This window comes from Otolemur garnettii, unplaced genomic scaffold (genome assembly GCF_000181295.1).
Source record: "Otolemur garnettii isolate 467f Iridium unplaced genomic scaffold, OtoGar3 scaffold00148, whole genome shotgun sequence".
Classification (NCBI taxonomy): domain Eukaryota; kingdom Metazoa; phylum Chordata; class Mammalia; order Primates; family Galagidae; genus Otolemur; species Otolemur garnettii.
In genome coordinates this window covers 2,983,550-2,998,898 of record NW_003852543.1, presented here as the reverse complement: position 1 = coordinate 2,998,898, position 15,349 = coordinate 2,983,550, and the positions used below count along the sequence as shown (strand labels likewise).

Genomic DNA, 15,349 nt, shown 5'->3' with positions numbered 1-15,349 from the left:
TTTTTTTTTTTTTTTTTTTTTTTTTTTAAGAATCTCCCTTTATCATCCTTGTTAGAATGCCATGGGGCCATAGCTCACAGCAACCTCATACTCTTGGGCTTAAGTGATCCTCTTGCTTCAGCTTCCCAAGTAACTGGGACTACAAGTGCCACCACTATGTCCAACTATTTTAGAGAGGTGTGTCGCTCTTGCTCAGGTGGGTCTCAAGCATTCTACCTCCCAGAGTGCTAGGATTACAAGTGTGAGCCACTGCTGGCTGCCACAGTCTTTATAATGGAAATTCATAGGGTCTCAAGAGTGTTTTTTGAATTTTTTATGATTGCAATTGTTATAGCTCAGGATTTTAATCTATAATAGCTAAATAATTTTTATTGAGTTATTACTGTGTATTACGCTTTAAGTATGTTATCTTGGTTAATCTTCATACCAGTCTGGATTTTTTTCTTTTTTTTTTTTTTTTGAGATAGGGTCTCTTTCTTCACTCAGGCTGGGGTGTAGACGCATGATCTTAGCTCATTGCAGTCTCGAACTGCTGGGCACACGCCACCACACCCAGCTAATTTTTTGGTGAGACAGGTTTCACTGTGTTGCCCAAGCAGGTCTTGAACCTCTGGCCTCAAGCAGTCTTCCCGCCTCAGGTTCCCAAAGTGCTGGGATTAGCCGTGTGAGCCACCATGTCTGGCTCCTCATACCAGTTTTTATCAGGGGGTTATTTCCATCTTATAGATGATGGAGAGAGTCTCTGAGAAGCTAAGTGACTTGTTCAAGACAAAATAGCCAGTAAATGACAGGGCTGGGACCTGAGATGTCTGGGTAGTATGGTGCCTTCTTGTATGTCACACAAGTCTTTTACCTCTATAGGACAGGGCCATCTCTTTAGTTGCTCTCCAAGAAGGAAGGAAGCCAATCCAGACTGAGTCCATGTTGTACTTGTGATCCATTAAATCTTGCCTTTTGCCCAAGGACTATTGTTAGGACAGAATCTCATATTGAGTGCTAGGCTTTACTCTTACTCTCTTTCTTCTTGCTATCTGAAACTGTGAGATGCCTTTACACCTTGGTCGAGCGATCCCACAGAGGAATCAGGCAGACCTGGGCTCTTCCCTTTATTTATATATTCATTGGTTGACAAACTACTTCCTCTGCCTTTTACTATGAGCCAGGCAGTATCCCTGACCTGAGCTGATGTGGGAACCTGGAGAAGGCTTTTGTGAGGAAAACCAGAAAGAAGCACTCTGGAGAAGGCCCTGGGTGGGGATAGCTGAGTGCTGACTGTTAGAATGAGGCAGAATGCTCTGCTCTATTACTTATCTTTGCAACCAGGTATAATACAACCAGTTCATACATTACCCCTTGGGGCCTCAGTTTCCTTGTCTATAAATTAGAAATAGTAGTCCTTACTTCACATTGTATTATATTTTAAAATATTGAACTTCTAAAGCATATGAAAAAGTTTATATATACTTTTTTTTTTTTTTTTTACGACAGAGTCTTACTCTGGTGCCCTAACTAGAATGCCGTGGCATTATAGCTTACAGCAACCTCAAGTTCTTGAGTTCTTGAGTTCAGGTGATCCCCTTGTCTCAGTTTTTCTGTTTTTAGTAGAGATGGAGTCTCACTGTTGCTCAGGCTGGTCTCAAACTTTTGAACCAAACAATCCACCTGTCTCACCCTGCCAGAGTGCTAGGATTATAGGTGTGAGCCACTGCACCCAGCCTGGAAAGGTTTATATTTTCAAACCAGTTCTCTTTCCTGCCGCTCCTCATCATTCAATGGTAACTTTTAACTCTTCCAGTTTTCTTCTGGTCATATTTCCAAATATTTTCTTTTATTAACATTGTTATGCTAATTGAAAAGTTAACTCTTACTTTATTGTCCCTACTTTCTCCTTATATAGTTATAAGCATAATTTTGTTTGAATCACTGGGCAGTGTTTTCATTATTAAGGTTATGTATTCACAGTTGAGTTAGGTAGTATTTTATCATCACGTTTTCCTACATTTTCTTTTTCCTAGAATTAACAATTGCCTTGTTTTAAAAATACTGCTTGGTTTCCTTCGTACCTATGACTGTATTTTCCTAATTATTACAACAGATTGATTAGAAACATAGCAGTAATTTTTGCAAAGCCTCATACACATCACTGGTCGCTAGCTTGATTTAATAAAAAAGACTTTAATTAGAAAGTTTTTCATGGTGAACATGGTTAAAAACACTAAAATGAAACCTTTTTTTTGAGACAGAGCCTCAAGCTGTCCCCCTGGGTAGAGTGCCGTGGCTTCACAGCTCACAGCAACCTCCAACTCCTGGGCTCAAGCGAGTCTCCTGCCTTTGCCTCCCAAGTAGCTGGGACCACAGGTGCCCACCACAACGCCTGGCTATTTTTTGGTTGCAGCCGTCATTGTTGTTTGGCAGATCCGGGCTGCATTCGAACCCGCCACCTTAGGTGTATGTGGCTGGCGCCTTAACCATGAAATGAAACCTTGAATGCAGAGTTTGTGTCTTTGGGGAGACCCACATGAGGGGGCTTCCTGGGCTTAGACTACTTTGGACTCAGGGTGATTGTATCCTGAGACAGGGACTTCATGGTCTGAAATTAGTAATGTGCCACATGTACATATCAGTACAGTGGGCCTAGTTCTTTATGTTGACCACTCCGTATGTTGACGAGTTTGTTATAGCCCATGGATAATCCACTTACAAAGATTGTACTGTATTTCTAAACTCTGAAGTCAGTTTCTACTTTTGATAATTTGGACCTTTTGAGGCTACCTACAGTATTAGCTGTGAATAGTATTTCAGTTTTTTGAGAAAGATTAAAGATTCTAAATCTGATAGTAATGAGCTATACACGTCTTTTTTTTTAAATTATTTTTTATTAAATAACAACTTTGTACATTGATGCATTTATGGAGTTCAGGGTACTGCTTCGATATACAATATGAAGTGTTTACATTGAACTAAGTAACATATCCATCACAATTATACTCGTGCTTTTTTTTTGGGGCCAGGGGCTGGGTTTGAACCCGCCACCTCCAGCATATGGAGCCGGCGCCCTACTCCTTTGAGCCACAGGCACTGCCCTATACTCATTTCTTAATAGTTTTGAAGTGTACCATTGTATCATGCACATTAGGTGAGGTCCCCCTAAATACCTTCCCTCTTCCCATATCCTTCTTCCCCTCCCCTCTCTTCTTTCCTTCTACTTTCTGGACTATAGTTATGTTTTACAATTTGTATGAGTGCGTAGGTGGTGTATACATCTTGAGTCACGTTAAAGTCTGCAGTATTAAACAAGGCAAGATTAAATACCTTAATAGATATTAAATTAATATTAAGATTTTTTTTAAAAATTAAGGAACATACAAGTAAAGCCAAAATGTCCTGCATGATGGGATTTAGAATGACAGTGGAAGTCCTCAGTATTTTTGAAATGAAAAGGCAGTATTTTCTGTGTACTTTTTATAGGCTGATTAAGTAAGCTCATGGGTCTAGAGGGGCCTCAAGTGTGTCTTCTGAGGTCTCCCTCCATGCACTTGAATAATTAATCTGGAATTGCAATTGGTGTTTAAATCCCATTTTCTAACTAGTCTTGTGACTTTTGGCAAGTACCTAACCTCATAGGCCTAAGTTTCTTATTTTGTAAAAGGAAAAGTTTGGTTTAAGTAAACTTTGGTGATTAAAAGGAAATTTTTCCTTTATTTTAGTATCTGTATGCGGTGGAGATATATCGATAGCATACTGCAACCATTTAATATTATTTTTCTCCCTTTGCTTAACCAAAGTCTTATTGCTATTTAAGATAATTTCTATTGTATGGCCCCTTTGTGGCAATGAAGCAGCTGTTACTGTCTTCTTTATAACTTTGTATAAACTTGAAAATAGCTGTTGTCACTCTGGTTTTCCACTTTTCACCCCAGTACCCTTAGATGCCCTTTTTTCTCTCAAGAGCTATTTTAATGCCCTTCATCACTTCTCTTGTAGTCTCTCTGTTGAAACACAAAGCATTCTCATGCATAGATTTTCTCACCCTGCCCTCTTCCAGGACACCACCATCTGTGGGCTTGATACATTTTCATATAGTGAAAAAAATAAAAAAAGAAGTCCCTTATCCAATATTAAATGTATCAGTTTTCTTCCCTAGAGACAACCACAATTAGCACTTTCTAGACTTAAGTCTGTAGAATAAATATATTCACAGCCCCCTCTTTGTTTTTTAAACATGAAAAGTAGGATAACCTACATGCTATCCTGCACATTGTTCTCTCACCTGGTTTAGTTACAGGTCTTTCCACATCAGTACATTGCCCACCTGCATACAGTAGAGGGCGCCATTTGCCCAGAATAGAGTGCTGAACTTAAAGTTCGATAATGCTGCCCACAAACCCTGCCTGTGGGTGGTGCCTGTGGCTCAGTGGGTAGGGCTCTGGCCCCATATACCGATGGTGGTGGGTTCAAACCTGGCCCTGGCCAGCTAAAACAATAGTGGCAACTGCAACAAAAAATAGCTGGGCATTGTGGCGGGTACCTGTAGTCCCAGCTACTTGGGAGGCTGAGGCAAGAGAATCGCTTGGGCCCAAGAGTTGGATGTTGCTGTGAGCTGTGACGCCATGGCACTCTGTCGAGGGTGACAGAGTGAGACTCTGTCTCAAAAAAGAAAGAAAGAAAGAAAGAAACCCTGTGTGGATGGGTCTATTTCTTTAGACAGCTGTATCTGGTGTGTGGATGAACTGTAACTACTCTAACTAGGATGGGCATTTAGGTTGTTATTGGTCACAAATTTTGATTTTTTTAAAGAAGATTGTTTTCAAAATCTTTTTCTAAAAGTGGCATTTATTGGAATGCCAAAATCTTTTTCTAAAAAGTGGTATTTTATTGGAAATGGTCATTTGGCGCTGGCTGTGTTTCTCGATAGCCAGGAAGCGTCTAACTCAGACTTTGATTCCTTTTGCCCACAGGCTCATCATTGGGAACTGGAGACAACCGGCAGTACACCAGCTTGAGCCATGCGCTGCAGACACAATGCTGTATTTCTTCTCCCACTAGCTGGATGGGCCAGCAGTATAGACCATATAGTTTCTTCACTAAATGTATGTAGAATGGCCACAATGAACATTTTAATGATTAGTTTATAATGTACTATTAAAATAAAAATGTTCCTTAATGTACCTCCTAGAATTATCTCACGTGGTACCAGTTGTATTTATACTTTGGGAAGCACTAGTTTACTTTAATCTCCTCATTTAGGACACCTAGGCCTACAGGATATTGATTCATGGCCTGGATCCACTGTTGATACAGGTTTATACCAAGAGTGCACTCACAATCTATTTTCAGTTGTGTCTTAGTGGAGGAGCTAGAACATCTAGTCAGGAAAAGTTATTTTAAAGAGTCATTGTTTATTAATGCTACTCTTATTTGTGGTAGTGTTTGGAAGAGTTTAAACTAAACTAAATTAGCTCATTAGGTAGTAAGTGGAGATTGAATTCACAACTCAGCATTAGGCAGATTAAAAAATTAGGATTATAAATGCAATTAATGACTAGTTTAGAATATTAAGTCAATATAGAAAACTCAAAGAAGAGAAAATCACCTGCATTCCTACTACTTTGAAAAACTGGGTTTGCTGACTTTTTCAATGCAGTAGTATATTTGCGTATTTCCCATAGGCTTCTCCAGTGCAATGTTATGAGCATAGAGTATTTTTTTGTATGTAGACCAGGCATCCTCAAACTACGCCCCACAGGCCACATGCAGCCTGCCTAGGACATTTATCCAGCCAGCCAGGTGTTTTGGACGCTGCTGCCTGTCCTGTTTAGCAGCCGACTTGTCCTGGGGCGTGGAGTCCAGCCCTCCAACGGTCTGAGGGACAGTGAACTGGCCCCCTGTTTAAAAATGTTTGAGGACCCCTGATATAGACAGATCACTTTAATTTAGAGTAACTAGGTCATTTGTGTAGCAACACAGAAGAGAGGATCAGGTGGTGGGGGATTAAGTAACATAGGGTTTGGTGTACCTGCAGATTTACATGGAGAGAAAAGAGAAGGGATAAAACTGGGGCCTTTAGTCTCTTCTGTTAGTGCCCATAGCCCCAGTTTTTTCTAAGAGGTTTTTGTTTTTTAATTTCAGAACCAAGAGGAAAATTTATTCATAGATGTTTTACATTACCAATCTGTTCAGCTACAGTATTACTGAATTTTTGCCTTCAACTGAGCTTTTTTCGTTACTAGAGAATATTTTTGTTCTTCCGTTGTCAAATCATTTTCCTTTAATTGTTGCACGATGTTTTCTGTGGGTTTACAAAGATCCTTACTGTCCTGAAAGACCAGGAGTGCCTTCTCACACTCAGTCAGCAGAGCTGGTTTGGGAGCTTCCTGGCTCAGTTTGCAGAGTGGTAGTGCACAGGCCCCATCAGTGCGGTGCTGGTCTTGTGTGCCCACTAAGCGGTACCCCTCTTCACAGTAATAAGTAACGGTAGATTTTCTAAGAGTTTTATATTCCAAAAAAATAGAAAATATATTCTAGTAGGGAGTATATTAAATTTACAGGACTTGGGAATTTGTTTAATAGTCCTTTCCCTATTCTAAAAAGCCTTTTCTCTAATTCTTATTATTGTAGAGGTGCCCCTGACCCTCGGAGACCCTTGTCTTCCTGGTTATCCCACTCCTACTTCTGACCCTCTTGTTAGCCTATGTTCTTCCTCAAGTATATGATGCCCTTGTGAGTTTGTTCATATTGAGATTAGCTCCAACGTGTGCTGAACTCAATTGAAAACTAGAGGCTCGGCTCCTATAGCTCAACCGGCTAAGGCGCCAGCCATGTACACCTAAGGTGGCGGGTTCGAATCCCCAGCTCGGACCCGCCAAACAACAATGATGGCTGCAACCAAAAAATAGCCGGGCGTTGTGGCGGGCGCCTGTGGTCCCAGCTACTTGGGAGGCTGAGGCAGGAGACTCGCTTGAGCCCAGGAGTTGGAGGTTGCTGTGAGCTGTAATGCCACGGCACTCTACCCAGGGGGACAGCTTGAGGCTCTGTCTCAAAAAAAAAAAAAAAAAAAAAGAAAACTAGAATAGGGCTGGGTTTTGCTGTTTCAATAGAAAATAGTCTTTGATTTTATAAATCATCAAGAAATAAAAAGTCAAAAATTTTCAAAACTCATTAAGATTTCCTAAGAATATTTAACATTGTACTTACAAACTTATCCCTCTGCTGTAGAGGGCCCACCAATTAAATCCCTTTGATTCAGATTAGCAAGCAGTGTTCCTTAGTATGAACAAGAGAGCAGTAATTCAGTATATCAAATTGGACACTATTGTGGATTTTATGTGTATGTATATGTGCATATATTTAAAACATGAATCTGTTTTTTTTAAACTACGATAGTCAACAGGTATTTATATTAGCATACTTATGCTTTTCCAGAAATGGTGAGAAAGAATTGAAATAGTATATCATTCTAACTGGCCTTTTTTGGTTAGTTAGAATCTTAGACCTGATGTAAAAATAGTAAAATCTCTGTTAAAAGGACTTAATTCAACCTGCAGCCATTCACAAATCATGTTTATGAAACATTTAATAATATGGGAAATTAAAAAAAAAAGGAATATGGGAAATGGTTCACAATGTAATATTAAGCAAAAAGACAGAAGACAAAATTGTACAGTTGTATAATTTCAGTCTTGTTTAATACAAACATATATTCACGTATGCATGCATGTATAAAGGAAAAGGCAGAGTATACATTCCGATTGACAGTGGTAGTGGGATTATAATTATATTCTATTTCCCAGATTTTTAAAAATAACTGATTTATAATCTGAAAAATGATGAAAACATTTAAAATTGCATATTGGCATTCAGAAGTTGACTGATTTGCTATCTTTTTCAAATATATTTAGGAATTTTATTTTCCTCTTATAATATGTAAAAAAAAGAGCTAAACTCTTAATCATTCTTTCACATTTTTGTCTTAATGTCAAGTTCTTTTTAAAATGAGTCCCTTTTAGTCTTAATGAGTTATTTACTGTGATTCTAAGTGAAGGAAACTGTAATTGATTGACCTCTTAGTATGCCTCTTTTACCAGTGAACTTTTAAGTTTTCAGTGGCATTTATAGGTACCAGTGCAGTTATCAGGCAGTCAGATCTTTAATGAGAGGTATTTTGAGGTTGGTACTTTTATTTTGAAACTGTGGTCCTTTTAAGCAAGTTAGTGTTGGCCTAAAATTTGAACTTATTAATAATTTTTGTTCTCATCCAGGCTGTTCAAAGCAGCATGTGATATGGAATCTTATTTTCCTGAGCTTCACTGGTAAAGAACAGCTGAAATATATATGTGTGTTTTGAAAAATTGGATACGATCCAGATATAAAGCATTTAAAAATATTATAAATCTAAACATTTTCCCTCTTCATTTTATCTACCTGGAGGGTCAAGGTAAAGTCTTTTAGGGTTCATAAGAGGAGAGTGAAGATACTCATATTTGTTTTCTAGAATGTTTAGTATTTCCGGCACGTAGGTATATATGTATCTTAGATTTTTGACTAGTATTGTATTTGTGTGGCTCTGATTCTTTATTAAATAAATTTATAGTGGAATAATTGATTTTATAACCATAGATTCTGTTCCAAATTTATGGGTTCGGGTTGAAATGTGGATTCTTGTTTGGACTAAGAAACCCATATTAGGAAGGATAGTTGGTTATCTTACTGGTTATAATGGAGCAAGAGGTCAGGGAAGAGACCTATGTAGTAGTTAATAAATGTCGGGGAAGAAAATACACTGGTCAATAACTGGGACTCAAATGTTGGCTTTCTTTTGTGGGAGAAAGCAGTAGAATTGCTTTCTTTTCGGCTTTCTACACGTGGCCATTTGACACAAAGAATGATTTAATTTTGCTTCCATTACCTTAGTGATGAGTGTAAAACTGGCTTCTTCTGGAGTCTCACTTTTTATCCAGTAGGAGACCATAAATCATTGCTTGAAAACTACAGAATTAAGAAATAATCCTTTTTCATTACAGTGACAGCAGATGAGCTATGGAGAGGTGCTTTAGCAGAGACTGGTGCTGGAGCAAGAAAAGGAAGAGGCAAAAGAACTAAGAAAAAGAAGAGAAAGGATTTGAACAGGGGTCAGATCATTGGCGAAGGTAAACTTGGTTATTAAAACAGCTAAAATACTTTTTAAGTTCCCCCTCCTAGATTTTATAGGTATTTTATAAACTAGAAGGATCAAAACATTTCTTCTGCAGGGTAGTAGGATTTTTGGTTTTAGAATTCAACCAGATAACTTACTCGTTGCTCAAAAATTCTAGGGGAGGAAAATCCCATAGAGAAGGATTCGTTCATTTAGTTATTCATTCAATAAGCCCTCAGTATCCTTGTGTGGCATCTCTTGTAACCGTCACTCAAAAAGCTTCCAATTCAGTGATAGAAGGTAGAATAAATGGAGAGTTGGCAATTTTCTCTGCAAATGGAAGAAAGTAAATATTCTCTTTTTTTTTTTAAGAGACAGAGTCTCTCATTCTATCACCCTCAGTAGAGTGCTATCATATCACAGCTCACAGCAACCTCCAACTCCTGGGCTTAGGCAATTCTCCTGTCTCAGCCTCCTGAGTAGCTGGGACCACAGGTGCCTGCCACAATGCCCAGCTATTTTTTTGTTGCAGTTTGGCTGGGGCTGGGTTCGAACTCACCACCCTCAGTGTATGGGGCCAGCGCCCTACCCACAGAGTCACAGGCACCGCCCAATAGTAAATATTTTCAGCTTTGCAAATTATGTGGTCTGTTTTGTAGCTCCTCAGCTCTAATGTTGTAACACAGAGATAGCCATAGGCAGTACACAATTGAATGGGCATAATTGTGTTCCAACAAAACTTTATTTACAAAAACATTGGCAGGCTAGATTTGGCTGTGGACCTTCTTTTGCTGACCCCTAGGAGCATGATTGTTTACGCTCCTACTTTTTGAAGTGTAAAAATAGTGCAGTGTTCTTAAATCAGCCTCGTTTGTGCTGTGGTTGTGACAGATCATCTTTGATAATAATAGCCTTTCAGGAATAAAGAAAACACCTTGCACTGCACTCCCAGCATCCCATGCCTACTTGCATGTTCTTCTTTATGACGTACCTTGTATCTCACTTAATGTTTTTTAACATTTATTTTTTAAAAATAATCATGTATTTATACTTTCTCAGTAAAAAAGAAAAAAAAAGAAAAAGGATTTTAGAGAAACTAAAGCCCCTCTTGATGTCCCTTTTGTCTTTCCCAGTCCCACAGTCTGCTGAGAAAATTACCAGTCTCATTTTGGTGTGTTCCCTTCAGTATTTTTAATAAATGCCCTAAAAGACATGTATATTTTCTTCTTTTTAAAAGTAATTAATTATATCACATGGTACATCCTGTCTTACACTTTACTTTTTCACTTAATACTAGGTTTTGGGACTCATTCCATATTAGAACCTAGAGGGCTACCTCATTCTTTGAATTTAGTGCAGAATGTTTTGTACGTTGGATGTGCCATGGTTCATTTAACCATTCCACTATTGCTGAACATTTGGATTACTTGTGTTTTTTGCCTTTGTTACAAATAACCTTTGCATGGACATCCTTGTCCAAGCACACACATCTGCTTTGTACCTGCATGTAAGTGTTTGTAGGTCATACCGGAAAGTGGAATTAGTAGCTGTCAGAGTAGATAGGTACATTGAAAATTTTGGTAGCGGCAGGTGACCTGCAAAGTGATTGTATTAGCTGAAGTTTCCACTAACAGGGTGTCATTATATGTACATATGGTGCCTAGCATTTTAACACTTGGAGAATGAAACTTTAAAAAAATTCTTGTTTATTTTGTTAAACCTTCAGGGCATTATGGTTTCCTGTGGCCTGGTCTGAATGCCCCTCTTATGAAAAATGGAGCAATGCAGAACATTGCCCAAAGAAGCAAGGAAGAGCAGGAGAAAATAGAGACTGAGATGATCCAGCAGAGAGAAGAGTGGGACCGCAAGAGGAAGATGAAGGTTAAACGAGAGCGAGGATGGAGCGGAAATTCGTGGGGCGGCGTCAGTCTTGGTCCCCCTGACCCTGGTCCCAAAGGAGGTAGTAGAGTTCTAGTTTTGCTTGCCTTTGTGACAAAGAGAATACTTGTATTTTGGAATTTCCTTCAAATGATATTTGTCTGTTTAGACTTCTTTTCCCACAGAAGGATTTGAGCATCACATTGTTATCCCAACTATATTTTATGGACTCCTAGAGGCCCATAACCAACAAGTATTCCATCAGGATGGAAAGCACTGGGTTCCTACTGTCTTTATTATGTGGCTTCTCAAAATCTTTTTTTTTTTTTTGAGACAGTATCTTACTTTGTCACCTGGCGAGTGCTATAGTATCATCATATCACACAGCAACTTTAGACTCTTAGGCTCAAGCGATCCTCTTGCTTCTCAAATAGCTGGGATTACAACACCCGCCATGATGACCGGCTAGTTTTTCTATTCCTTTTTGGTGGAGACGGGGTCTTGCTCTTGCTCAGGCTGATCTCAAACTCCTGATCTCAAGCGATCCGCTCACCTCAGCCTCCCAGAGTACTAGGTTTGAGGTGTGAGCTACTGCACTTGACCTCAAATCCTTAAATGTGTGTGATGTGCATTATGTATCTATAGGAGCTATTTGTGAGATGGAATGTCTCCCAATTGGCTGTCGGGGTACCTACGGAGTAGCATGGCTTAGGAATACTGTTTCAGTAATAGAAGTCAACAAACTAAATAGTTGTCATTAAGCCTCATAAAAGCACATATGAAACAAAAATTGATAATACTTAGGCCAAATTAGAAAACAAAAATTTTCTCCTCTATTTAATATGTAAAGAAAGTAAAAATCATCTGAAAAACTTATTTTTGCCAATGAATGGGAGAAAAGGAAATTAGGCAAAAGTTTGACTGCTTTCTTTAGAATTTTGATTCAGTAATTCGGGGAAAGATTGAGATGGAGAGATTCAGGCAAACATTCTTAGAGTTGAGCAAAATGCTTTAGTTAAGGGATAAAGGTATGGGATGGAGAGAACAAAATTCATGAACAAAATTTAAGTCACAAACAAGGGCTCCAGATTCTAGGATAAATGGGCCAGTTTCTTTAACAGAAGGAGGAGCAAGGTACAGATTCAGGTGTACCTGTATTGTTGACAGTGGAAAGGTGAGGGTGTTACATGGTGTCTGGTGGCTGCAGTTCATCTGTAAGGAAGAGATGGAGTCATCTTCTGAAAATGAGATGAGGGCATTGATGAGCAGGACCAGCAGAATATTTCTTTATGAAATGGTAGCAAATCTGGAATTGGCTTTAAAATTATCCAATGGGGGCTTGGCGCCTATAGCTCAACTGGCTAAGGCGCCAGCCACGTACACCTAAGGTGGTGGGTTCGAATCCCCAGCCCGGACCCGCCAAACAACAATGACGGCTGCAACCAAAAAATAGCCGGGCGTTGTGGCGGGCGCCTGTGGTCCCAGCTACTTGGGAGGTGGAGGCAGGAGACTCGCTTGAGCCCAGGAGTTGGAGGTTGCTGTGAGCTGTAATGCCACGGCACTCTGCCCAGGGGGACAGCTTGAGGCTCTGTCTCAAAAAAAAAAAAAAAATTATCCAATGGGGTGGGAGTTGGGGCAGATTTTAGAGGAAAGAAGATTGGCTATGAGATGATGCATATATTTATTAAAGCTGATTAATGAGTACTTAAACACTTTTCATTCTGCTGTTTAATTTTTGTATGATTGAAATTTTTTATAGTTGTGAAAAAATAAAGTAACATAGAGACTACTTGCATTGGTGGCTGCTTAGTGAGCAGAAAGAGACCTAACTAAAAGAGCATAAAAGTGTACAGGCTGAATGGAGGATTTTATTGAAGTGGAAACCATGAATTTTTAGTGTATGTACTTCGCTTGGGGCTTCTCTCCAGCAACACCAAGCAGGCCAGGTGTGGTTATGTGGATATGCATAGATTCAAGCCAAGATAGTGTGGTAGAGAGGGAAAAAGGTGAGGAAGTTGGGGAGTCTGCACCTGACCTCCAAGTCTTAAGTGTGCGTGTTTCCACAAATCTAATAGAAATGATGGACTGTGGTGCCTTGGCAGAGTGAGAGAGGCCATGAAGACTGGTGAGGGCCAGAAAGGAAAGTAGTGCTAGAGGTGCTGAGGAGCGAGTAAGTGAGGGAGCTTGAGGAGGATGTGTAATCGGGGAGATAAGTGACTGAGTTTCTGAGTCAGTGGTGGAATAGTCTCTAGTAATGAGTAGACTAGCGCCTTCAGAATGGTACCAAAAGATAATGAAGTTTTTTCTCACTTAAAAGTCTGTGGTGGTGCTTGTGTTGAAGCATGTTTTCATGTGTTGATGGTATAGACACATTTAATCTGATGGTTTTTTCTTTTCTCCCTATAGAAACATACGAGGATTTTGATACCAGGATACTTGAGGTAGGCGTGTTGAATTAAATACCTAGTTAAGCCTTTAGATAGGTGGGTGGGTGGAGCAGAGATAGGGCAAGAGGAACTGTGAGGAAAAGCCTTTGATGTGTGATGGTTCTGTGACAGAACCATCTGATGTGTGACAGAGCTGATTGGAGTAAGGAATAATGCAGCTTTAATTTCAGTTACTTGTTAACTTGGTTCTCCTGATTGCTGCATTTAGGGGAGGCTGCCAGATTGAGGTCTTATGACAAGGTAACTTTGATAGTATTGTTAATTACAGAATTTGGGTATTAGGTTTAAATTTCCTCCTTACTAAAGCTAAGTAGCATTAGCAATCTATTGTTAGATTATAAATCAGTATCTACCACTCAATTCAGGGAGCTGAGATTAGGAGGAGCCATGGGGAAGCTTATAGCTGTGGTGAATGTCCTATTCTTGATGGAGAATGGGCTCTGGGCTGCTTGTAGGCCCTTGAAACTGAAGCCCATATCAAGTAAACTGCAATCACTTTTCAGAGCACTGTCTAGAATAGTCAACTTGCCTTTGAGCTGATATTGCATACTTAACCCATGTTAAACACCACGTGGAATAATTTATTGAGTTTGTGTGTGAACCCCTCTGAATATATATATTGTTTCTTCAATATAGACTGCATTATAGAATTTAAAATATGTTTATAAGTAATGTCTTTGGTATCCCATCTTGCAGCTTTTGAAATTTAATCCCTTTGGAGAATTTTTATAATATATGGGTGATTTTCTGTAAGATTCTTTTTAACCTCATTTTATGGGAAAGGGGCCACTATGAATCAGAGAGCCTGCTATGAGAAACAGTTTAGTTAACAGTCCCTAGTTTCCAGCCTTTTAAATATGTACCCCCCCTCCCAAAAATACAGATTTTCTTATAGTTCAGAATAAGTAGGTATTTCCAGAATTTTCTATTCTCAATTGAACCTAATCCTTAACATAGTGATTCAGCCCTGTGCTAATTATTTCTGTGCATTTCATAATTTCTTTCTTTTTTTTTTTTTGAGACAGAATCTCATTTTGTCACCCTTGGTAGAGTGCCGTGGTGTCATAGCTCATAGCAACCTCAAAGTCTTGGGCTCAAGGGATCCTCTTGCCTAAGTTTTTCTATTTTTAGTAGAGACAGAATCTTGCTATTGTTCAGGCTGGTCTCAAACTCCTGAGCTCAGGCAGTTTACCCTTCTCGGCCTCCCAAAGTGCTAGGATTACAGGCATGAGCCACCACGCCCAGCACATTTTATAATTTCTAAGGTGCACATTTTTTCCTATTTTAACATCTCTTTTTTTCTTTCTCGTGGTACATTCATTAAGGTAGAGTATATTGTGGGTGGTTGGATGAGGCAGCTCCCCCTTATCATCCCAGCACTTTGGGAAGCTTTGGCAGGAATATTGCTTGAGGCCAGGGGTTTTGAGACCAGCCTAGGCAACAGGAAATAGTTAGACCTGTCTCCACAAACATTAATAAAATAATTAGCCAGGTATGGTGGCATGTGCCTGTAGTCTCAACTACTCGGGAGACTAAAGTGGGAGGATCACTTAAGCCCAAGAATTTGAGGTCAGTGAACTATGATTGGGTCACTGCACTCTAACCTGAGCAATAGAGCTAGACCCTGTCTCTAAAAAACAAAAACAAACAAACAAAAAAAGATAGGGTATATTGAGTTGTATAGTTTCAGATTCCATTAAAGAACCTTCTAATAACAATGTGAACAAGAAGAAAAAATTTATTTCCATTGTATCCCTGAAGAAGTAGCCCAGAGGGAGGTTTCTTTTGGAGAAAGTTTGTTGTTTGTTTGTGCGCATGGCACTGGAGGATAATGTGACTTTTTCACCACATATGCATGTGTAAGGAAGGCAGGTTCCCTACTTCAGAATTT

General features: G+C 39.3%; 1 protein-coding gene across 1 annotated transcript in view; it reads left to right on the top strand.

Moving 5' to 3' along the window:
• The window catches only part of MRPS5 (mitochondrial ribosomal protein S5), a 28,942-nt gene that overhangs the window by 3,553 nt on the left and 10,040 nt on the right, over positions 1 to 15,349 (top strand). Inside the window, exons 3-6 of the mRNA XM_003799261.3 lie at positions 4,959 to 5,090; positions 9,021 to 9,146; positions 10,860 to 11,093; positions 13,418 to 13,452. Of these exons, the coding sequence (XP_003799309.1) occupies positions 4,959 to 5,090; positions 9,021 to 9,146; positions 10,860 to 11,093; positions 13,418 to 13,452 (527 nt within the window). The remainder of the gene's footprint in view (positions 1 to 4,958; positions 5,091 to 9,020; positions 9,147 to 10,859; positions 11,094 to 13,417; positions 13,453 to 15,349) is intronic.